Below are 23,708 nucleotides of genomic sequence, written 5' to 3' on the forward strand. Positions count from 1 at the left end.
TCTATTCCCTTCAGACTTGAGAACAAATGTTGTCGCTACCACTTTCATCGATGGTGCGGATAGTGCACACTGATAAGTGGATGGTAGTTCGGAAGATAGTGATTACCAAGTCCCGGAAGCCTCGGCCAGCCAGAACCACCCTGTTTCCAGTCTGAGCCAATCACATGCGCCATTCCCCCTCACACACCATACTTTATACCCATCAACGAACCCCACTCCTGTCGCTATCACCTCAGCCCCTTCTCATTATTCTAATTTTAAAAGGCGATAGCCTGACAAAACCCCCCGACATGGCTATTTGATAGCAAATCTCGAACTGCTCAATTTCCTCCTAACAAATTTTGGGGAACCACCGCGCCGCTAAAATAATAGCCAATCCACCGACGGATCCGAGAAGACCAAGGGGTACTAATTCATGGAGAATAAGGCCCGCTATTTGATGGCTCACGGTCGTGGATAAGCTCAAAGCCAACTCGCTTGGAAGAGACGATGTTTTCTCGTCGGCTGAGTTCAACACAAAGGCAGCATGGTGGCTCGTAGTAAGTGTAGGCTGTCCAGTCTCTACTACTTTCGGCATAGTAGTCGATATGGCTTCTCACGTCTCTAATACCGTTATTACTACTAATATATTAACATTCCCTAAAGTTCGGATAACCAGGTGTCAAGGTGTCGAGACACCTTCGGAAGTCAAAACCGGGAATGCCTTTCTACTGTGTAGGACTTGTCAGAGTAGTAGCTTGGTTTTGTGATTAGCGGGCCAGTATTAGTAATATAGCTCTTTGCCTAGAGTGTCCGATTGCAAGGCAAAACCACTGAAGAACGGATTCATTGCAGTTCCTTCTGTAGTGGTGTGTATGTCTGTTGTTAAAGGAAAAGGCTTCGAATTCTGTAGAGTGAGTTCAACTAGGATCCTGTAGTAGTGTATGGCAGCGGCGTATATTTTGGAGAGCTATGGGAAGGCCGTTTATGGAGCCCAAGTTGTGTTTCTCCATATCTCTGCCCACTCGCGCGGTGCGCAAAGCATATAATGAAATTAGTGAAGACTGCAGTTACCAACATTGCAAATAACAATTGAATGCTAGAGATTCTGAGGAATCGTTCCATCTCATTTAGGAGGGATTCTATAGCTCGATTTAAAAGCAAAACCTACCGCAACTCGCTATGTTACGCTACTGGTGGTTTTTGCGCTATTGGAAGGAATACACGCTGTAAATTCAAGACTTTCTTTTAGGAATTCTCACTATATATCGAGCAAGGTGGGTCTTCAATCCCAAATTCGGCGCAATGCAGGAAGGAGTGGAAATGCCGACCATGGTTTGGACGTCACAGACGCAACAGTGGCGCATATTCACATCCACACCCTTACCTCGAATGGCTACTACTCACCGCAAAAGAGCTGGATTAGCCTGAGTGTCTGGTCATACCTCGCCAAATTTACGATATCAAACAGACAAGAATTGCAAGTATTCAAGTTGTTGGACCAGAGTGTAACCATGTCTTTAGTCATCTTTAGTCATGCGTGATACTTCCCTGCGTGGCCTGAGAGCCTAAAGGCTAACGAAAAACCAACTCATTATGGAAAGCAGAGCTTGAACTAGAGTTTCAAACCAAAGGTGCATCTTACCACTATTATCTGTGATAACAATTTGATTCTCTACCATGCGAACGTCGAATAATGGCTCCAAGAACCGAGTAAACGGTGACGAAAAGATAGACGGACCCTTGCAGAGTAGACCAAGTATCTGTATCCTCTTGAAGCAGAATTTCGAAGCGCTTGGATGGATACTTCCAAGTCGTGAAACTAGGTTTTTTTTTTCGATGACTTTTCCGGGCTTTTTGTCGATTGCCAGGTTTCTTGGAACGATTTCATGGACCTATTTGGAGGTATCCCGACCTTAGGAAGAATCCGCTCATTACGGAGGGAACCAGGATGTCATGCAAAAGGCAATAATTTGACTGGCGCAGTGGATTCAGGCTTCACCTAACTACCCTGTGCTGGCTAGTGTTTATCCTGCTTTTTAGTAAGTCTTCTATTGATCGAAACGAATATTGCGTGAGGCCGGTTGGAGAACCAACTGCGAGATGGATGATGACTGAGCTGATGGACCTCGGTCTAGGACATGGCTGGGGATGCCGGCTTCGGGAGTTCGACCTTCCAGGGCTCCGCTGCTGGGCACCGCGGTCTGCAGAAGTCTTTCACGACGAACCCAACCACTTAAATGATCTAAATACTCTATCAAGAGCCCACAGTGCTTTTCTTCACACCTTTTCTCTCCAAATTCGCCTCTTTCCTAACTCCGATGATCCGCCCATCATCTCCGAAGCTCACCTCATTTAAATTACTCTTCCAGGATCCGCATCCTTTTGCAGCAAAGCCATAATCTCTTCGAAGGATTCCGTGGCACGGGCAGACGCAACAGCACATGCACGCAGAAAAGGCCATTCATAAAACAAAAAAGAGAAGGATTCATTCCAAATGCGTAGCCGTCTTGTATCGAAACATTTATATATAGGACATACGTGATGTAATGCCAAAAAGCTCATCATATATACATGAGAATATAACCAAACGCAATACTAGCCAAAAAGCCTCTAATTCCTTCCGTTTTAAAGCCGCGAGGGTGGTAGTAATGCATCCTATCATGAAAATGAGAATCAGTCTCATTTGCGCCTGCCCAGTCCGATCCCTTTCTCCTAATATATTTTCCAAGGTGTGATGCCCGTTTAGAGCTTGTGCAGATCTGCGTGCCTCTTGTGCTTGTAACCACCAGAAGGGACTGTAACAGTCGCGGTGTTGGTGATAGTTGTATAGACAGTATTGTCATCGCATGCAGTGATATTGGGGAAGGCATCAGCAGCGGTAACATACACGGTTGGAGTGATTGTAATGTAGACAGGCGGCTTGCAAGCCCCGTCTCCGCCAGCACCGGAGGATTCGGCTGGAGAAGCTGTGCTAGCAAGTGAAGGGATAGCGTGGCTCAAGTCACTCGAAAGAGGTGACAGCCCGCTGGGAGAGTTTGTAGCCATGTCAGAGAAGAATGGGCCAAGGGTTCCAGTCTCAGACACATCCGGAGCTGTGGTTGCAACCGTTGCCAGGCTAGTAGGTGTAACATCCCCGTAGCCATATCCATCAGTGCCTTGAGCCTTCCCTGGGAGGCTGAGAGAGAGAGAAGTAGGGACAGCATGGGAGGTGAAGTCTACGACCTCAGCAGATGTAGCTTCAATAGTCTGGGCGGCAGACATGCTAGCGGCCAGAGAAGCACTACCAGATCTTAGAGAGCCAGTAACACTGGCGGGAGCAGAGCTTGCCTTTTCGGAGGCAGCAGGAGCAGCTGAGCAACCAGCTCCAGATGCGGATGTGGCGTCTGCAGGCCCAGATTGCAATGGATTGCAGCCTGGGAGCTGCTCAAGAGGGCTGCTGTCATCACCTCCGAAAGTAGCCTTTGCAGAGCACGATTTGAACTCGGCATCGTTGTCGTCGTTGACATTGTTGGCACCGAAGCAAGCCTTCATTTGGTCATTACCACATCCACATCCACAGTTGCAGTAACCTTCCGGAGCGATGGCTTTGTTGAGGACGCCCTTCTCCCATCCGTTGAGGAAGTCAGCGTGGAAGCCATAACCAGTTGGGTCACCGTTGGCCAAAACCCAGGGGCTGCTGTCCGCACTGTATTGCCCGTCAAATGCTGAGACATCATACCAGAATTCAATGAAGATAGAGGGGAACCTGGCAGTTTTGTGGGTGTCGGGACAGGCATCTAAGCCAGTGCCTCCAGCTGTAGGCCAGGCCATGTGGGCAGTTGGATCTTTGGGGTCGAGGTCCTTTCCATTCCAGCAAGCAGGGAACGTGATCTGAGAAGCTAGTCCCTCCTTGCAGGATGTGAAGCCCTTAGGGAAACCGATGGCATCGGTCGACGCGTAGTTCTCGCCCTTGCAAGACCATTGAATTCCAGGTCCCTTGTTAGTTCCAACTACGCCATCGTCATGACGTAGCATGCTATTTCCAGCGATCATACGGAAACCTTCAGGAAACTCGGTGACATTTGCTCTGATATTCCCAGCGTCACCAAATTTGTAGTAGATCTTGAGGAACTTGTCAGGGACGCGGTAGAAACCAGTGTTGTTTCCGTTCCAATAGAGAGTTGGCCTCCAGTATAAACTTTTGTCGGGCTTTATGCGGGCAGTGGTGCAGCTCGATTCCTGGGTGGTATCAAACCCCATCGTCGCGGCAAGCCCGTTACCACCATCAAACGAATGAAGATGCGGGCTTTCGATTCCGGGGAACAAGGCAGGATCAAGCCGCTGGTAGCTCATGGCGTTCCCGCCTCGATTATAGAAACTGAAGTATGGACCCGTGCAGTCGAAAGCAGAGGCCGTAGAAGCCAGACCGGCTGTGACCGCGAAGAAGTTGGTACGCATGGTGTCTTTGCTATAAACACAGAGTTTGATCGTAGAACGAGATCAGGTAAGAATTCAAGACCAACAAAAAGAGTGCGTTGGACAATGAGGGAATGAAACCAAGTCTCAGACTCGTAACTAGCGAAAAAGAAGGAAGTTGAATAAAAGAACGAATGGGTGGTATTCCTGTACCGGAAGCCAAAAAAGAGCGAGGCGGAAGAGCAAGACTAGCATGGGGAGATACACAAGTATATACCTAGGCAGTCTAAATTGCGGGAGGGCGGGTACCTGAGGGCACGGCGATAGCAGCGCCTCACGGCGGACCAGTCTATTCTGCAGTCTGCTGAATTCGGACAAGCAGCTGCGGACTCCAATCTTGGTTCCTTGGAGATTCTTTCCTGGGTCAACGCAGAGCAGAGATTACGCAGGGGTGGCGCCCCCCAGCATCACGCCTTTTGGGAAGAGCTGCTGAGAAATTCCACTGCATTGAGCTGCCAGCGCCAGTGTGAAACAAAACGAAAAGCAGACAGATATGCCCAATGAAAGGCATCTGTTTCGCTGCAAGGTGCAGGTTGAAACTCTTTCGTCCCGAAAGGATGCAGTGGGTGCGCATCCAGACCCAGTCCATGCATGCGAATCGCGCGTGGCTGATTTTCAAACGCTCGGCATCTGCAACGGATCCCCCTGCGTAAAATTACTGCCTTAGTTATGAAATCGCCGACCTCGCCATGAAATCGACCTCTCCCGAGCTCAGAATATCAGATTTCTGGCGAACCTTTTGCTGACATCCTGCACTCAAATTAACAGTTCACGCCGGGACCGGAAGGAGGATAGAGGTGAGAAGCAGCCTTTGATCTCGAGGACTTTGGTGCTGCCCAGTCCACTCAAACCCTTCTTTAATCGTTCCTATTAAGGGACTACGATGCCGTTGTGCCTCTCAAATTGCACGTTGAAAGGGAGAGTACGTAGGATCTCCACTGTCGTTCATGGAACTAGGACTGGCAACTCTTTGTCATACACCTTACAATGCTCTATCTTCGCCGACTAGAAAACATCAATGGAAGCATAGTACCACATACAACCGACATCAACTCTGGCCAATACACACAAAGTTAATTGCAAAGTTTCGATGGTTCCTCCTTTCTAACCATTCTTATCAGAACGCTCTCGCCCAACTTGCCTCTGGGCTAACATCCCTACATGTGCTGAGCGCTAGGCTTTTTAAATAGCAAGAGTGTTGTCCAGATTCTGGCCCGGATCTGAGTGTGGAGAGGCTATTTGACTGGTGCGATCAGCCCGTTCGAGATCCACGTTTTTTTTTCAACAGTCTGCTGTCTGAGTAGTTGATGCGCCTATGATAGCGATTACGTCTTGCTGTAGCTGATGTTGACTGTAGGGTATTTTCGCGATAGAAAGCCACTAGATAATTAGTCGCTCATTCTGTTAAGTAATCATGCGATGAACTCTGTAGCAAAGACGATCCATTCAGTACCACTGTGTTGAAACAGGACTGTAACATAGAGTAGGCTTAGTGAAGGCTATTTAGTAGTCGATTTGAAAGCCAGTGGTAAATAAGTACAATAGGATAGGAGTTTCATGAAGGCGAAAACAGTCAAACAGCAGAAGTTATCTCCTTATCCAAATCCATCTACGTCCCCTTGCCCTCTCCCCGTCCACGTCAACTAACTGATACACCCAGGTGTTAGTCAGCTTATCATACAGTCGTGCTGCTATATGATACTACTTACTGGACCCGGCTACACCCAATCTGCTATGACTGGACCCTCTTCCGGAAAGGCTGGTTCACTCTACATGATGAATCAGCGAAGCTTCGAAACCAAGTTCCTTGAGTGTTATCTTGTGTATATATGGATAGAATCTATGTTTCTCTTTCAATATTCTATCATCGTGCTACATCTTTACCTCTTTCCCATTTTTGATGGCCCCCAGGTTGAGATGGAGGTGAGACTCTCGGCTTTTGCACCCCTGGTCTCTCATATGAATTCCGGATCGTTGTGTAGAGTGATGCGTCTGGAAAGTTGAATTATATATCTAAATCACATAACACTAACTACAAGAGTAACTCGGTAATAGGATATTCTTCGAGGTTTTTGTTAAATAGAAGCTGTCGGCGAAGACGTTGAGTTATTTTCATTTAAGGTGGCCTACGCGGTGGAGCAATCAAACAAGGAAGCAAGAGTAGTAACTTTGATTTTATTGGCAACATCATCTGACACAGGCTTCCAGGCTTGTGGGAAAGCTCCAGGATAACACACCCCAAGCTCCATCCATTCTGTTTTCGTCAATATTGTCAGAAAGCCATAAGAGATGGATGAAAGTAATAGGCTTTCCATTTTAGTTTTTCCTTATGGAACTAATAACCTCTAGAGCACGTCAAAAATACGGAATCTACCCATAAACCCAGCTCTTTAAGTACATGATAAGTGTGGCTAACATTCTCTATCATAAAACTCCAACCGATGTTTCATGTTCCGCTCAGATCTAGCGAGATCTTGTTGGCTTTCAGATCTCGGCGTAAGATGCCCTCGCGATAAAGGATTTTTAAATCCTCTAGCATCTGCCTTGTGAAGCTAGATGCCACCGCGGACTCGAGCTTTCCATCATTTTGCACGCATGCACTCAATGATCCTCCAGACATATTCTCCATGAAGATTTAATATATGAGATGCCTTCGCTGGCTTCCAAGATACCAGTTAGTAGGTACATGATCCACGTGAGAAACGGCGTCAGCATGTTATCGGCTAATAATCGCCGCATTAGGTCTCTCATCCTCAGCAGTCTTTCTGATAGCATCATCGATAAAATTGATCTCTTTGACGACAAGAAGTTCCCCAGAAGTAACATTCATTTCAAATAATGACCAGGCTCCGACTGCGATAAGCTGACCCTTCATCCATTTGCAGTCCTAACGCAGTACGGAAGGAACCTGGATGTTAGAGTAAGGCGTAGGTGTTCCCAGCAGGTTCCGAGATTTATTTAAGTCAGGAAGATAGCTGAAATCGACGATTTTGGGAGCAAGTTCATGGGCATATTGTAAATCCTGAGCTAGTCTAGAGCATACAATCTCTTTCCACATCCTGTAACATCCCACACATGCTTGGAGGAACCATGCAATTTCTTATGAACGCTAAAATCTGCCGTCCCGCTAAAGCTTGCCGCACATCTTTCGACGAGGAATCTCATACAATTGTTGTCGGTCGGGGTATCTAGAGGAATTTCGCCTGCAACTTCACCTTTCAGCGTTAGGAGAGTGTATTACTCCACTTTACTTGATTCTCACCTATGGAGTCTTATGAAAAACAGACAATCACCGGAATCAGACTCAATCCGCTCTCCACTGGTTTCTAGATAGTCACCTGACAGAACCAAAGGTGCCAGTCACGACCCGAGACCGGGTTGGGGCCGTGAAAGAAGCGGTGGTGTTGCGGGGTCCGGCTGGTCCTGAGGGCCTGGGTCAAACGTGCTCTGCCCAAGAGCTCTATGATCATTTTGAGCGGAATCCCAAATTTTACCGAAACGTTACCCGAAGCGGTTCTTGGAGATTCTGCAATTGCTTCGGTCGACCATTGGTGATCTTCAGCCGTCTCAGATCACGCAAATCGGCGATCCTGTTCAAATTACAAATACACAGAACTTTAGGATGGCCGAGACTCGCTCCAAGGTTGCGGGGCATTGCAGGCATATATTGCAATTTTGACAAGATATGTCTTAGCAACATCTAGTATACTAACAAGCTCGCCGAGTTGCTCTTCGTGGGTGGCTCTTAAGCGTCCTCGGTAATTTGATGTAGAATTAAAAATGGCAGTCAGATGTTCGAAACAGTATCAGACCTTCATATCGGGCATTCCTTAATCTTCAAGCTACTAATGGCCGTTGCTGGATGTCTGTGACGAGCAATTAGGGTAGATGCAAGCACATGGCTGGAGATCATGGAGTGTATGGGTTCTACCTAATTAGACGTTGGACTCCGCTGAAGAGTACGTAACACTAACCTCCACACTAGCCTCAGTGCTGTGTCTCGCAGGACACAAAACCACGAATTACAGGCACACAAACCACAGACCTCCTGCAACCTTCGAAGGGACTAGCGGAAAGCTCATGCTGTTCCCTTTGGCGTCAAACGCAGTTGTAGCATTGATACAACAAATCGAATTTCCAGGACTTCTTCAAGCTCCTTTCTGCAAGTCGTTGCCTCAGTGCCCGAGAAGATAGATCGAGAAATAGTGCTCGAAGTTACCCTTCCTTTTTTTTTTTTTTTTTTTTTAGCTCTGTTCTAAAAATTCAGGGCTGGGCTTATTGGTAAGCAGCACAGAGAGTAGAGATCCGAACCCGTGGAAGCGCACAGAACTGAGCCCATTGTTACTTCCCATTTTGTCACAAGCAACACTACCACTAAGAGATATCACAGTCTTTTTGTTGCCAATATTGCGTCATGGGTCTGTGGGCCAAGCTGATGATTGCACTGACCAAGGGTAGAAAGCCCGCTTGTCGCGAAGAAACGAGCCTAGGAAGTCTGAAGACTTGGTAATGAATCATAGGATGGGCGGAATGCTGTCGTGGTGTTGAGAAAATTCTGGGAGGCCGAGCCTGGCCTGCACTCTGGCACTCAACGTACCTTATCAATCTGACGAACTCTCACAACTCCACTATCCCCATACTTCCAATCATCTCAAGCCGTCTTCCCCATGTATATTGTTGACCTGTCCCCTTTCCGTAATGTCGGGCGTTAAGGTGACCGGTCTCATGCTCAGCATCGTGCGTCTGGTGATTGTGGCGCTGAAGAACTACGAATCAAGCCTAGAAGGGCCAAGGCCTTCTGGAAGTAGGAAGATAGTTGAACGACGCGATCCGAAGGCTTTAGTTCCAATACACTTCATACGAGCTTACGACCAGGGCTCTACTTGCTCCTATTGTTCTAGCGGCCGAATTTGAGGTTATGATAGCCGACGCCACCTCCAACCTTTTGCCAAAGCGAAGAACTTGAAGGCAGGCTGAAAGAGAAGCTTGCAACGGCATACGAGCTATACAGGCACACTATCATGGATGCCAAAAAAAATCATGATGAAAATTGCAGAGAACTTAAATTTAGAGCGATTGAATGACGTGGGTGGTCCTATCCAAGGTGAATCGGGGAAGACGCTAATAGCCTGCAGAAAACGAGGGACTACCTCCAAGCGACCATACTAATTAATGCTCAGCAGTCTTCATCGGGTAATTCACATGCATTTTAATTCTCGAAACGAATCAAATTTACCATGAAGAAATAGAGGATCCAGAGGCTCCTGGAGCCGAACCTTGTAGGCGTAGTCGCCAATGACAATTTATCGTACTTCTGGCACGTATCCAGCGATATGTCAGTACCCTTAACAATGCTCTCACTCGATTTTGGACCACTTCAACATGCTCAACCCTTGCCACCAGTTTACTTCCCGAATAGCGCATGGTGCAGTCCAGGAGTGTGAGTGGCAGAGTAGCTAAAACCTCGCAACTTCGGAGTGGTGGCGTCACTGGGTTCACCTATTCGGTCTCAGATGAACACTTCGCATGGATCATGGCAAAAGTGCAAGTTGTCCAGCCAGTACAAGCCCTGGCTAAGTAAGTGCTCCTCTCCATGGACATAATCATATCATCCATTACACATTCCGCACGCTTCCAGGCTACAAGCCTTGATATCTACATCTGAACACGCCTGTGTCCTCGACTCGAGTTGTCTAGATGTTCTTTGAAGTATCCTGAGATTGACTAAAGGATAGGGACAAAAGCAAATTTAGCATTGCCGTCTCACCTCCGTTGCCAACACTTAGGCCTAATCATGAAGCTAATCGGGTCACTCTTTCTGAAATCACAAGCTTACGGATGGCGCTGCAGGGCTTTCATCTTGGAGGACATCCAAATTTTCTCCTTGACCATGTGCAGGGAAAGTTGAGCAGAGTTTCTCGTCTACTCAACATTTTCTACCGATGGATCCACATTTGTTACTTTATCCGACCTCCTCCGCGCGGATGAAATCTCAGCAGAGCAATTTCACGAGAGAAAACTATTACGTGCTTGCCGTGACTCTATGCTCTTCATTCCTCTAGCTTCATGCAACGCCTTGGTTAGGAAGTCGATGGAGTAAAAGTGACATCGTTTTCCGGGGGCATTCAGCCGACCAAGGCGCCTCTGTGCATATCCTTGCGGAGATCCGCCACCCACATATCGTTCACGTATGTGACTCAGGAACATGTGAATATCAGGGTACGTTCATGCTACCTGCTCCGTGATTTCATAGGCTGACGGTTATGACAGCATGCAATTGTAGTCACACCGCATTTGGTGACGATAGCGCAAAGATCATTGATCTTGGTATTCTGCTGTTCGAGATCTATTTTAATCAGCCGATGGAGAACTTCTATACCAACGAAGAATTTGCAGACTCAAGGAACAAGCTCAATGACTCATGTGTCGTTAGGCGATGGATGAATCGTGAGAGGGAAAAGCTCTCCGGGACATTTCAGAATGCAATCGCTCACTGCTTGAGATGCTTCGCCAACCCAGATGCCAATCTCCAGGATACGGATTTCCGTCAAGGGGTGGTTGACCACATGCTTTTCCAACTACAGGATGAACTCTCGATCTGGATTGATGACCCACCAAAAGCTAAGCAAAAAGTATTGGGCCGCGTTCTGTTGGATTATAGCCTTTGTCGTGCGCTGCAATATCTTCGTCCAAACCTGGTCTGCGTGGACTTGCAGGACTGCAAGAGACTCCGCTTAAAGAACTAATGTTCACAAGTTCCGTGACCAATACTCCGCTCAGGTATACTTTAGATCTGCCATCAGCCAACCAAATGCCAGAGCACAGGCTCTTTCGCGGGGAACCACGAGGGGAAAGACTAAAAGGGTCAGGCTTTACGAGTATGTGCCTGGCAGTTGGCCCGTTCACCTTACAAGCGCATCCGTTGTTGCACATGGCACGTACGCGTGGTCCTTTCTCCATAATATATTGTTACACAAGACGTTGTGTGAGTTGCCAAAGCTGAAGGAAGCGGTGCTTTGCAGCTCGCTTGTTCCAATACGAAATAGCCGAGATTTGAACGTGTGAGACATCAACGGAACAAGCAGTTCAACAATGGGAAAACCTGTCCAAAAAGAGGAGGTGAAGAGGAGTGACAATGGGGCGAAGACTGGGTAAAACCATTACCCACGTCTAAAGCTGGACCTTACCGAAAGGCAGCAATCCGTCACCATGAACGGTTTGCGCATTGCGGGGTGAGTGAATGCTACGCTGCATGGATATGGATTGCGGAGAAGGCGTCGTGAGCGGCCTGGTTGCATGCCGCATTGACACAGAAATTTAGGACAACGATAGCTTATTTCAACTTCGGACGAGGCTCACGGCCTATTTGACCTGTAAAAGTTGTCAAATCGCATTTCCGATTTGGTGCAAGCCCCGCCTCCGACCCTTGCGTGGCGACCGGCAGGCTACCTCAGCGAAACAGGTGAGTGTGTGTTCTCGGCCTGGCAATATCATAGAAGAGGAGTATTAATTACTCCTTGCGGCCGGCCTTATATAACCCCTCTGCTCCTAGCGCGGTTCAAATAGATTTCTTTGGCACCGCGAATTCCCTTGCTAATAAATCATGCTCTCCAGTCTTTGCACTGCTCGCATCCAATTTCCTATCACGCAATGACGCTCTCTTATCTTCGCAATATCGCCTTCCTCCTCGCCCTTTTCGTTGTCTCTATTCAGTGCACAAATGGCACTGGTGAGGCAGTAACCACTCGATTCTGGGACTGTTGCAAACCGTCCTGTTCATGGAAAGAAAAAGCGAAGTTCTCCTCGCCGGTGCTCACCTGCAATAAAGCAGACGAACCCTTCAGGGATTTCAGTGCTGGGACCGGCTGTAATGGCGGAACTGCTTATTCCTGCTCTGATCAACAACCATGGGCAGTGAACGATACCTTCTCCTATGGATTCGCGGGTATCTTCGTCATGGGCCATGTTGAAGATTTCTGGTGTTGTGCCTGCTACCAACTGAACTTCACGAGCGGACCAGTGAAGGGCAAGAGCATGATCGTCCAAGCATCCAATACAGCATACGATGTGACCACGTCCAATCGATTTTCTCTGGCGGTAAGAAGTCGAACACTCAACCTCTCATTGATCTGGTTAATAATGTACCTCCAGATACCGGGAGGAAACACAACCTCTCATGACGCCTGCGCCAATCAGTTTGGTGTCTCACAGAACGTCTTCGGAGAGACAAATTCAGGTGTTAAGTCCATAGATGACTGTGAAAATTTGCCAAAAGCAATGCAACCTGGTTGTCGATGGCGCTTCGACTGGTTCAAAGACGCCCAGTATCCCAGGTATGTGCGCATCTGTGTGATATCCGGCCAAAGAAACCTACCTAACATTCCACAGCGCAACCTTTGCACGCGTTATCTGTCCAGCAGTACTGTCTGACAAAACGGAGTGCAAGCGCGACGATGACAACGAGAAAGCGACTGTTGCTGCCAACGCCCAGATACATTCATCGTCTGCCACCAACCTTTCTCCAGCCAGGTCCGTTCTTGCAGCCGCCACCATGCTCATCACTGGACTACTCTGGGCATAGCATCGGTCAAAGACTCTGCATGCCACCTTTTTTAAGCCACTCGCCATTGAGCTATTCTCCAATTTCCCGTCTCTTCACCCACGCCTGTTGTTCCGTGGAGTACAAGTGTCAGGTGATGGCAGCCGGTGTTCCTCTTTCATGCATGGATACCCTACCACTTAACCCTCGGCCTTTAAACCCAGCATCCGCCTCGGATTTTCCACGCCTCCATTTCCGACGATACCGCGGGTTACACCGCTCCGCTAATCTCCCACCACCACTCGGATGCATTTCGGCGGGATACTCTTCACGACTTAAAAAAAAATTTTCTCATCTCTTTCTCATGTACCACACCCTTTGAGACAAAAGGCAAATGGATGTACGTTACGAATAGCCAAATTCCTCACTTACCAAAGCGAATACGACTTTAGTCCGGAAATGGCGTCGGAAGGCGTTCGTGTCATCGTTTGTGGCTTCATTCACTTTTCTTACTTGCATTGGCTTTAGTCCTGAGCATTTGGTTGGCTTGTCTTAGCGTAATTCACGGCAGCATACGCTTTCCATTCGCTCATGATTTGTCCCCACGAGACGGTTTGATGTTGAAAGCAATTCTGGAGCAAGTGGAGCATTGAGGTAGGACAGCAGTTACGAAGGTGGAGCATGCGGAAATGATGGAAGGGTCCTTCAGAACAATGGTGGTTTGGAATCGACTTGGACTCGCTCAAGCCGCCGTTGCAGCGAAACGGACAGAGCGAATAGTAGGTAACTAAAGTATCATCATCGTCACTCACACTCGGTTTGCCTCTCTTGCCTCTTTCTCCACGCGCACACTCCACCCCACCAATATCCGGTGCCGCCACAAAATACACGCTGCATTATCATCCAATATTTCAGAATCGCCCCAAGAAAAAATTAAGCTTGTCCGAGACCCGACCCGCAACTCGAGGTTGCTGTGGGCATGGCACCTTTTAATTTAGGCAGATGAAATTTTTCATGGTTGGGTAACTTGGGAGCTGGTGCTGGCCATGGGCACTTTATCCATATCAACCGAGGGGGGGTAGCTTGCAGCGCACCCCAGAGTCTTTTGAGCGAGGAAGTTTATGCCGTGGTATTTGCCCCTCATCAAAGTTCTCTAGAACGGCAGTCAAAAGATAATTGCACAAAAGAACAGAACAATGGAATTGCTAGCAAACCGCGGCAGTGCATTGGTCGCCGGATCATGCATGTTTATCGATAGGCAATGTGAATCCAACAACTCAGTCACATCCCATCCCCCACCCCCTGCCCCAAAAGGTGGACGTTGCGGCCACGCCGGTAAGATCTGGGGCCGTCCAAGTCACACGCAGAAGCGAGAGTCGAGGTGGCAGTGGCCGGTTCGTGTCCTGACAGCTGACCTGCGTGCCTGGATTCTGGTCGATCAAGAGCGAGCAGACAAGTTCCGACTTGGAGGCCGATCTTGGAGCTGCGCGGCCCTGCTGTGAAAGCCAGATTACGTTAATGTCAACCTTGAGCTATAGCGACGAAGGGAGTTTGTTCAAGAGAGGGATTACTCCGAGAGGTAGTCATAATTATAATTCGAATAAGGAGCACATACGCATCCATCCGTAGATATCGTATCCACATCTTCACCTATTCGTATCTATGGATCTTGCATCTTCCTACAGCACCTCAAGCCTCCTCAAGCTCTCCAGCCCCTCCGCCCAGCCCAGGTCCATCATCTAGTTCATGCTCATGCGATCCCAGGGGAGCCACACCTCTCCAAATTTCTAGAGGGGTAGATAAAAGCAAGAGGAGCTACCCTAGATTCCTCCGAAAGCGGTGAGCTACGACTAGGGAGCTTGGGCTAAAATGGATGAAAGAACCTGGTGCTGGGTCCCTGCAGGCTGCTTGGGCCGGCCGACGGGCCTGAGCGCCGGCACTGGGCGAGCGGCGGTCCGTGGTAAGAAACTGCGAGTTGAGGGACGCGACGGTCGTGTTGCCATGTGGACTGAGTGATTGCAGGATGTGAAGTGGAGGGTTAAAATGACGGAAAAGGCGGGGAAGGGGCGTCACGGTGGCATTAGGGGCAGATGAACGTTTGGGGTGAAATGAAGTGTGCATGAGCGCCGCAGAAGGCGCCGTGGAGGTCTCCACAAGGCTGGAGTCAATGCTCGAGAAGCCCATCTAGAAGCTCTTCAGAAAAGCCACATATGGGAGAGCGAGAGCAAAACTAAGCTTTGAGTTTGAACTTTGTTTGAATTTCATTAGCTATGATATCATTCAAGGATATGGGTATATTTCATCATCATCTTCAATCCCTCTCAGCAAGCACGGCGTCATGGGCGTAATGGGGCTTAATGTCGGACTTGACATCCTCCTGGGACTCGACATCGGACTGCCCTCCGCAAGCTTCCACTCTAGCTCTTTGCTCTCCACCAGCGTTGGTGCTGACCCCAAGCTCCCCATGCTCCTCACCGTCTCTAACATGTCGCCCTTCTCGCAACTGTCCGCGGTATCATATCTATCAAGACTATTCCGCCGTGAATTACGTGACTTGTATTGCGAACGGTTCTTGCGGTAGTCTGTGGTAACGATTCGGACCGGTTTTTCCGGATCTCGAATGTCTCTCGATCGGGCGAGACTGGAGGAGAAATCTTCCTGGATACATGGCATGATCTTCTGGGCGATCCTATTCCTCTTTGCCACTCGTGTGAACGTCGACGAATTTGAGGAGCTCCATTGCCAATCATTCCGAAACTCACGCTCTATTGGCGTTGCCTTAGTCTTGAAATTAAAGACCCAGCGGGTAACAAGACCGCGGAGAATCGGTATGTTTGCGACGATGATCGCGACATTATTCTCAATATGGTTGATGCAGTAGTCGATCGGGTAGGTCCAATCAGGCTTGAAGATGCTGTAGAGACGGTCGCGATAGGATAGGTAGATTTTGGCGCCGCCAATAGCCGTGACGCTGTAGTGATCTGTTAATGAAACGTTGAAACCTTGGGAGCGAGGGTTATCCTTACGCCAGGCTTGTCGTGAAAACCGCTAGGACCACCATTCTGGATCGTAGGCGTGCGCTCATCATTCGCCTCACGATAATGAAAGGAATTGGAAATATGAGCAAATCGGTAAGGAGGTTGGCACAAGTGACCCAGAGAAGCATCTCGCCCATGCGGTGTCGTCCCATGCAGTGTAATCCACCAAATGTTCTCGGTTTCCAAGTATTTCCGGTCTGCGGCGGACAAATGAATATGTAGAGGAACCATGGAATCAATGCGCTTCCGACCGTGAATATGAGAATGCCGTAGAGCACCTTCTTCAGCCATTCGATGACAGATCCGGCCCGCAGAAGTAGGAGTATTATCGAGCACTTGACCAGTGGTAAAATTGGAATATTGAGGAGATTGAAAGCCATTACGACCTGCTGCCAATTAGCGATTATAAAACCATGCCAGTGCTATAACGGACGCCGTAGTATTCATCGTAATTCGGTTCGATATCGTTCGGAAGAACATCCCAAATGTGAATGCCGACATGCCACATTTTGACATGTTTCCAGGAGGGACCTATTAATGCTATTGAAAACAGCTGTACAAATATCAGAATACTGCGAAGCTCAGCGCAAGTTCTTCAGCGCATACCAGTGGCACCACGATCAGCCAGTCATCTAAGGACATTCTGTCAGCGCTGAGAAGCTAAACCAGTGAGATGCACTCACCCCATCCGAGTCGCAAATTGAGCTTCCGTCTTGTGTATAACCTTAAAAAGACAAATATGGCCGAGAGCATAGGTGTGCCACATATCACCGCCAGGCATGTGACTTGGAGTGGATAGTAAGGCATTCTGACGGTGAGTTGTCGATTCGGGGAAAATCGCGAAAACCACCTCTTGCGACATCGTGGGCCGGCATTCTGATATAGTTGGTGGCAGCATCGAGTTCTGCAGCCACCAGGCCCCTGTCCACTTTGTCCGTCTTCAGGCACGGACTGTCGGACCTGGCCCCCCCGCAATTTGTTCAGCACTCTGGACCAAATAGGGCCCACAACGGCTGCACGGATGATCAGCCCGGTTAACAAGTGAGAAGACTGGATTTCACGTGGGTCGGGTGACACATGTATAATATATACCTCGCTATACTGGTAGACTGAACGAAGCCCCTCTTTGGCCTATAGAGCACGCTGGAAGAATTGGTTCGACCTCTATCTTCATCAATCTTCTTCCGAAAGAGCCACATGTAGATGAGGCGGCCTTGCGCCTGACGTGGCGACTTGTGGGGTACAGGTTATTGCTTGCATGCCAACATTAGGAACATGATATTGTGGCTGTTTGAGTTGGAAGACAGTCGCACATCATGTAAGCCTCGTCAACTACTGATCGAGCGCTTGCGGTAACAGCAGAATCCTGTCCTGGCCTCCGGTGAGATTTCGTACCACGTATTGAAATTCAGCAGGTGAGGCCGCACTCGCGTTGCTGCGGGTTTGATAGCTTCTGGTAATATCGTTTCTGCCGATCCCTGTAAATAATCAACTTGAACGTCGCTTCCAGTCTATCCTCCAATCGCGCGGCTGAATGACAGTAATTCCAAGACATAGACGAGCAAATCCGACGACGGGGCTTTTTGATAAGTGGAGAGGGCTGCTGCTACGTTTCATAATCTTCTACTTGAGTAACGAAATTTCCACCTCCTCTGAGCGTCTCAGGTTTCTATGTTGTGAAGAATGCAGGAACCCTAATGAAAATCCCATTATCGTTCCTAGCGCTTTATCTCAATGCTTTCGTGTGCCACAAACTGCCGTCTACGCACGATCTGAAACAGCGGGATCGGATGAAGGGACAAACTGAGCTAGATTTGGAGATATCATAAGCGGATTAAGAGCACTCTTAGAGCACTCCTACAAGGCTACGAAGCGATGTCGAGGGTCCCGATTATTTTTATATCGACGACACGATGACAGGCTGAAAGTCCACGAATCCGAGGCGGCCAGGGTATTTCGTTTGATATCCTGGGGAAATGTGACTGCGTCGGTAAGCTGCAGGTGCAGCAACTGAATATCCAGGAATTTTAAGATGTGTGGAGTTCAAGAGACGTCACTCTCGCTGCTAAAATTCCCGAGCTCTTCATCAAAGCTTGATTCTAGGGGCCTTCTATCCCAAACGTTGGGCCGTCACACTGGCGCTTTCGGCCGAGCCACTCTACGACCAAGTTGAGTGCTGTAGGGCCTTCTAATCCCCACAGAACTCGGCATTGAGAGCACGCGAGCCGAAGTGAGATGTTGCAAAGACGGCAAATGAATACGAATGGCATTGATCTTGAAATGGATAGAGGACGGCTGCCCGGAAACAAAAGCGAGACTTTGAGAAAGCGCCAAGACTCACAAAAGCTAGACCTACTTGGGAGTTCACGTGAGTCACTTCCAGTCCAGTCCAGGACTACTCGTTGGCACTCATGATGCCTTAGATTCTTTGTTAATGCAATGCTTTAAGTCGATTCTCTTCGCCACCTTTAAGCGCATTACCGAGGCTCGAGGCGTTCATTATCTTATTTGTGAAGCAATGAAGAATCCAACCCCAAACAAGAAAGGCTGTTCACCAAGCAAATGCCTTCGTAGATTTCAGATATAACGCAGCGCCGAAAGTCCTTTCATTAACTCCTGGTTCCCTCCTGAAATGGTTATGCGCCTGTGTCCATCGGTGGTCCACGGGTTCTCATCTTAAAGTTGTAGTAAGGGTAGCCTACTAAATCTCTTCATATTTCAGTTCTATTGTGTGGTAAAAATGAAAGCAAGAGATCCATGGATCGTGGTGAAGACACATTTGGTTGCGATGTGTGAGAGTCACGTGAGAGTCCTCAGTAAGCTATAATCACGTGATGTCATGCCAAACAAAACAAAGACTTCGTCTCCCTCCAACACGTGTTTTCAACATCCTTTCTCACTGCAAGATCCATTAGGATTTTGCCATCACCACGCCATCGTCGCTCTCATTTCCCCTTCCCCAACATCATGCCCGCTTCAAAGCGACAGAAAACTGGCAATGGATTGAGGGCAGACGCGCCAGCAGAGCGATACGGAGCTACGTGATGTATGTCTCTTTGAATTTCGACAATGTTTTGCGGAGTTTAGAAGCTAAGCAAACTCGCTTCTTTTAGCCGGCAACTATCGCTAAGCATGAATACATATGCATCCATCGTCCTTACTTCGACGTCAAGTTCGAAGACTTCCACTCCAACTCGGACAGACTTGAAAATGACGAGTTATACGAAAAGTATAGTAAAGGCTTCCACAAAGAGAAATCAAAGGAGGTTATTCTCCAGCCAGCTACGAACCATCAGGATTGGAAGTGGGTGATCATGTGGCAAGGCTGGAAAATACTCCTAGATTGCACGAGAGGGGCGAAGTACTGTAATCCGGATATGTTTGGGATGTATATCTCTAATGATTGGAAGGGATGGGGATTACAGGAGCTTTTGGAAAACCTGGTAGGTAGTGTAATATGACTGGAGCGATGAAGATGTGTTGGAATGAAATGCTGACGTTCTTTAGATGCTCGAATTCGACCAAGAGCTAAAGAAGAGTGAGACGGACTCTCTGGATCAGATGTGGGCTATTGTCAGGGTTATCGGGTTGTGGTTGAACAATGATGACATGGATCTCATTAGTATGCACACTTCCCAAACTCCCTTCCAGTATCGGTCATTGCAATGTACAGGTATTAACGAACCCTAGATAACGAAGATGGCGAGAAAGTATGCGCTCTTCTTACAGCGCTGAGTGCTATCAAATTAATGGGTGAGCTGAAGCCGGACTCGAAGTTCCTAGATCTTCCCTTGGTCATTACTTCCTTCCTTAGATGGTCATATAGCCTCCCCGATTACGGTATCGAAGGCGACACTGTTGCGTGGCGTCGAGATGCTGTGGCGTACTTCAAAACTGCTGGACTGGATCCGAACAAGGGCGTCTCCAGAACTGCTCATATTTTGGAAAAGCTGGAGGAGTCCAGCAATGATGAGGAGGTTGTGGTCTCTGGATCCTACAATGAAGAGAAAGATCCATGGTGATGGAGCCCAAGATTCAGTGCTTACAAAAAGATGTATGGTATTGCTCGTCGGGGGAGATCCCATTACGATATCACTAAGTTTACAAGAAGGGAGAGGGCGCGTTATGCGTATGACGGGAAGGATCCGTTAGCAGATATTCCAGCGAAGATTTTACGAGAGGGGAGACTCGACTTTGAATGAACGGTTTTACATGCGCAAGTGTGTGGATGTGGCCTACCTCAAATATGAAGTACTGGAAAGACCCAAGACTGCTTAGGGCTATAAACATACTGGTTAATACATACACTCAGTAACACAGTTCCTACTGGACTTTCCCTCTTGCATCTACGGCCCAAATTTCCTCGATAACACCCTTCCTATGGGCGTAATAAAAGTCGTGAAGATTGATCGTTGGATCAATATGACTCGGGATCATCTCTACCCTATCCCCAACGTTCAAATCGGGACTATCGGTCCAACTCAACGACCCATGCTCATCCCCTAAAACTCCATATGTATACCCTACCGTCTTACACTCAGCAAGACCACTGTCCGTCGTAAGAGACTTTAACCCTGCATCGATCGTAATACATTTCTGCCCCTGCTTGCTAATGACCGTGGAGAGGATCGTGAGACTGTTGGAGTAGAATGTACCCACTGCGTTTCGGTAGTCCGTGTCCATGAAGAGGAAGGATCCGGGCTGGACTTCGGTGACTCCGGGCACTGAGACACAGAATTCGGCTGTGCCTGTTCCTCCCGTTGTTACGACTTCGATATTGTGGCCGTCTTCGCGAAATGCTTCCGCCGTCTGAGTCAAGGTTGCCATCGACTCCAAACACATTTGCTTTCTTTCTTCACGGTTGTGCACATGTTGGAGATGCCCTTCATAACCTTGTACTCCGATTAACTTGAGATGCGTGAGCCCCACAACATGCCTTGCTAGCTTTAAGGCCGGCTCCCCAGCCTGTACGCCCGTTCTGTGCAATCCAACATCCAAGTCAATGAGTGTCATGATCGGTTCTCCAATCCCGCTCTTCTCGAGTGCCTCATTAATAGCACTCGCTCCACCCTCACTATCCACCACAATTTTTATACTCCTATACTTCCTGAATAACTCCACTAGCCTCTTCACCTTCGCTGCTCCAATGATCTCGCACGTGATAAGCAAATCAGTGAATCCGAGTTCACACATCACTTCGGCTTCGCTGAGCTTTGCAACACATCCACCTTTTGCACCCGCGGCATTTAGTTTCCGGGCTAGGATTACGGACTTGGTGGTTTTAAGATGTGGTCGGATGTTGATGCCCGTGGGGAGGAGTTGAGACATGAGTTTGGAGATGTTGGATTCCATGAGGTCCAGATCAACAATCATGGAAGGGGTGTCGAGGGTGGAGATTGGGTCTCCGATTTTAGGAGAGTATGTCATCTTTAATGTGTGGAATGAGGATCGACAGATGCTAGTAGTGTGGATTTGAATTTTTGGGATGTTCGTGCTACGATGTTGGAGTTGCTGGATGCTTGAACTATGCAATCGAAGTTGAAGGCCCCAACGAGAGTGGCGATAGACTGGGGTGAAGAAAGGACGGTGGAGAGGTTGGCTCCACAAGACAGAGCGCCCATACATATAATGAATCAGTCTTATTCTGATGTTGTATTTGTCCCGAGATCGGCTAGCGAGGTGGTTGTGAGAAAGTTGATGCTACCTTTCGGATTGGGCCTAAAGCGGTAAGCCGAGCCGAGCCACTATGCCCGAATATATCGCTAATGTGAAGTGGATTGACTGTTGATGTTACATCCTCTTCTCTTACTCACTTTCACGAATTTCACCTTGTCGACAGTTCCTCCGGTCGATGTTCAGGCTTCTGTTCTCCAGTAAGGTTGAATTCAACCTTACCCCTCACCTTCCAAGCCATGTTGTCCTCCCTGCATGCTGTAGCTGAATCAGCAAGCATGGTTCAACCTTGCCGCCTAGCGCTTAGGATTTTCTTCATCTCCCTTCTTAACCTCATCGTTTCCTTCATCTGAGCAGATGTTTGGGTCTTCTTCTAGTTTTGGGACATTCGTCATGTCTTTCGGTTTCTCGGTCGGCGACTTCCTAGTTACTAGGAGGCTGATAAAGGACATCGTTGCGATACTGCGGGCATCAACCCGGTTGGATTACCAGGAGCTTGTTCTCGAGCTTGATAGCCTTGAGCGCGCATTATACCGTATTGAACATCTTAAAGTACCTCCGGACGCCAGTTCTCTCTTGCTCGTATCAAAGTCGCTGCCTTGATGTGTACTGATGTACTTGACAAATTTACGGAAAGACTAAAGAAGCTTAGAGCCCTGTAGAAAGGCATATATGTCTAGGGCTAAGCCGTGGTATCGTAAATTAAAATAGCGATTTATGATGGCCAGCGAAGCTCGCAACTTGCGAGCGTATCTTGCAGCTCTTGTTGTCAGCCTAAATATAAGGCTCATTCCAGAGGGGTTATGAGGTATCTCGCCCTCTCTCGTGACTAGAATCTAACTTCATCATACACAGACTGACATCTTACATACATACGGAGCAAACTGGACATATTGAGGCAGAGGTGCTCGAAACAACTAGAAGAATCAAAACGAAGGTTATCCAAATTCATGACAATTTCGAAGCTGCTCAGAGGGTCTCAGAACCTGTTCAGATAACTATTGCCAGGCTGCTCAGCTTCCTGAATGGGTAAGAAAAAGTCCTGACGATATCTCTATCGTATCCCGCTCACATATCACAGAGATGTGATCGCTCAATTGAAATCCCTTGCTAACAAGTCACCAAAGTATGGCAGTCTAATACTCAGATCATTACGCTTCTTGCCAGGATGTAGGCATTGCTGGCACTCACCCTACAATACGCATGGTTTCAAGCTCCTGTGAGGTTCGAAGACGCCTTCAGCAGAATCATCCCAATATCTTTAAAATTTGACTGGTTGGCAAGGCTCAGCCCGCGTCTACCATTGGAGTCACTCTATGCTTATATCCCAACAGAAGCCTGAAGCAGTAATCATGGCACACTTCGAGAGCATACCAGGTCAAGCAAAAGCTGTTGTAGCGAGTACGAACTCTTCAATGCGCTCGATCGCCGTCGGGTGATATCTAGAACGAGTTTTAAAGAGCTGAAACCAGGGATGAGCTTAGCGATAGTGTTCGCAATTAGGCAGTATTTTGACATGCTACGGCAACCCCTGGAGAGGAAGTGTCCTTGGCCTGGCTGCAGCAGCTATCGCTTTTCAGACCTTAAAAGAATAGCTAGCGGGGCCAAACAATGGTTGAGCTGCTCTAATGGAAGTATCCACTAATCGGGTCTAATTTAAAGGCAGTAAGAAATGCAACCTCTGCTTTGATCATACATAAGAACGAATTCCGTTACCGCCATATAATACTCAAAGCGAGAAGACCTGGGGAGGTTCCTTCCCCAGTATAGTGGCTACTTTTTGCGTACCTATGTTTCCTGTTAATAAAGTGTAATTTGCTTTCGGGAACTCGAATTTTTGTCCGCAATGTCGAGCGTCGCAAAGAAAATTCGCGACTTTAGAGAAGAGTTTCCGCGATGATCTCCTCACCTCGTGAATATTTTGCGTGCAGATTGAGTGTGGAGGATATTCAATCTGACCCCTTCCCTGTCTGATTGAGGAGGCTGTAGTAAATGCATACAGTATGTGCATGGCGCAAAGT

General features: G+C 48.1%; 9 protein-coding genes across 9 annotated transcripts; 5 read left to right on the plus strand and 4 right to left on the minus strand.

The window, feature by feature from the left end:
- Window positions 1–840: 840 nt before the first annotated feature.
- BDR25DRAFT_93561 (uncharacterized protein) lies at window positions 841–1,139 on the minus strand. Its single transcript, XM_033699264.1, has one exon. The coding sequence runs from the start codon at window positions 1,102–1,104 to the stop codon at window positions 904–906; it is 201 nt and encodes a 66-aa protein (XP_033541712.1). The 5' UTR covers window positions 1,105–1,139; the 3' UTR covers window positions 841–903.
- A 1,431-nt stretch (window positions 1,140–2,570) lies between these two features.
- BDR25DRAFT_306954 (uncharacterized protein) lies at window positions 2,571–4,605 on the minus strand. Its single transcript, XM_033690749.1, has one exon. The coding sequence runs from the start codon at window positions 4,417–4,419 to the stop codon at window positions 2,725–2,727; it is 1,695 nt and encodes a 564-aa protein (XP_033541713.1). The 5' UTR covers window positions 4,420–4,605; the 3' UTR covers window positions 2,571–2,724.
- An 819-nt stretch (window positions 4,606–5,424) lies between these two features.
- BDR25DRAFT_361099 (uncharacterized protein) lies at window positions 5,425–7,456 on the plus strand (the record flags this gene model as incomplete). The annotated part of the gene is made up of 14 exons (XM_033696358.1): window positions 5,425–5,509; window positions 5,559–5,600; window positions 5,663–5,724; window positions 5,779–5,828; window positions 5,870–5,894; window positions 5,983–6,050; window positions 6,105–6,436; window positions 6,521–6,570; window positions 6,638–6,736; window positions 6,824–6,887; window positions 6,926–6,983; window positions 7,054–7,256; window positions 7,301–7,351; window positions 7,401–7,456. 14 exons carry the CDS (start codon window positions 5,425–5,427, stop codon window positions 7,454–7,456), a joined length of 1,245 nt encoding a protein of 414 aa, XP_033541714.1.
- A 2,363-nt stretch (window positions 7,457–9,819) lies between these two features.
- BDR25DRAFT_380309 (uncharacterized protein) lies at window positions 9,820–11,183 on the plus strand (the record flags this gene model as incomplete). Its single annotated transcript, XM_033697660.1, has 5 exons — window positions 9,820–9,877; window positions 9,951–10,014; window positions 10,173–10,329; window positions 10,500–10,656; window positions 10,708–11,183. The coding sequence occupies 5 exons, from the start codon at window positions 9,820–9,822 to the stop codon at window positions 11,181–11,183; spliced, it is 912 nt and encodes a 303-aa protein (XP_033541715.1).
- Window positions 11,184–12,087: 904 nt separating this feature from the next.
- On the plus strand, window positions 12,088–13,018 carry BDR25DRAFT_241221 (uncharacterized protein; the record flags this gene model as incomplete). The annotated part of the gene is made up of 3 exons (XM_033685737.1): window positions 12,088–12,534; window positions 12,589–12,770; window positions 12,826–13,018. The coding sequence occupies 3 exons, from the start codon at window positions 12,088–12,090 to the stop codon at window positions 13,016–13,018; spliced, it is 822 nt and encodes a 273-aa protein (XP_033541716.1).
- A 2,238-nt stretch (window positions 13,019–15,256) lies between these two features.
- BDR25DRAFT_296035 (uncharacterized protein) lies at window positions 15,257–16,851 on the minus strand (the record flags this gene model as incomplete). The annotated part of the gene is made up of 5 exons (XM_033688887.1): window positions 16,698–16,851; window positions 16,621–16,646; window positions 16,448–16,567; window positions 16,003–16,400; window positions 15,257–15,947 (listed from the first exon to the last, which is right to left on the minus strand). Exons 1-5 carry the CDS (start codon window positions 16,819–16,821, stop codon window positions 15,257–15,259), a joined length of 1,359 nt encoding a protein of 452 aa, XP_033541717.1. The 5' UTR covers window positions 16,822–16,851.
- Window positions 16,852–19,127: 2,276 nt separating this feature from the next.
- On the plus strand, window positions 19,128–19,991 carry BDR25DRAFT_172186 (uncharacterized protein; the record flags this gene model as incomplete). Its single annotated transcript, XM_033684142.1, has 3 exons — window positions 19,128–19,457; window positions 19,522–19,681; window positions 19,726–19,991. Coding segments are annotated over 3 exons (756 nt in total), but the record flags the coding sequence as incomplete, so codon positions are not given.
- Window positions 19,992–20,337: 346 nt separating this feature from the next.
- On the minus strand, window positions 20,338–21,441 carry BDR25DRAFT_241483 (uncharacterized protein; the record flags this gene model as incomplete). Its single annotated transcript, XM_033685746.1, has 1 exon — window positions 20,338–21,441. One exon carries the CDS (start codon window positions 21,439–21,441, stop codon window positions 20,338–20,340), a length of 1,104 nt encoding a protein of 367 aa, XP_033541719.1.
- Window positions 21,442–21,825: 384 nt separating this feature from the next.
- BDR25DRAFT_396512 (uncharacterized protein) lies at window positions 21,826–23,332 on the plus strand (the record flags this gene model as incomplete). Its single annotated transcript, XM_033698439.1, has 9 exons — window positions 21,826–22,255; window positions 22,279–22,301; window positions 22,399–22,455; window positions 22,496–22,512; window positions 22,543–22,716; window positions 22,769–22,906; window positions 22,930–22,995; window positions 23,032–23,229; window positions 23,308–23,332. Exons 1-9 carry the CDS (start codon window positions 22,045–22,047, stop codon window positions 23,330–23,332), a joined length of 909 nt encoding a protein of 302 aa, XP_033541720.1. The 5' UTR covers window positions 21,826–22,044.
- Window positions 23,333–23,708: the final 376 nt, after the last annotated feature.

This window comes from Lindgomyces ingoldianus (assembly GCF_010093535.1).
Source record: "Lindgomyces ingoldianus strain ATCC 200398 unplaced genomic scaffold BDR25scaffold_42, whole genome shotgun sequence".
NCBI lineage: Eukaryota > Fungi > Ascomycota > Dothideomycetes > Pleosporales > Lindgomycetaceae > Lindgomyces > Lindgomyces ingoldianus.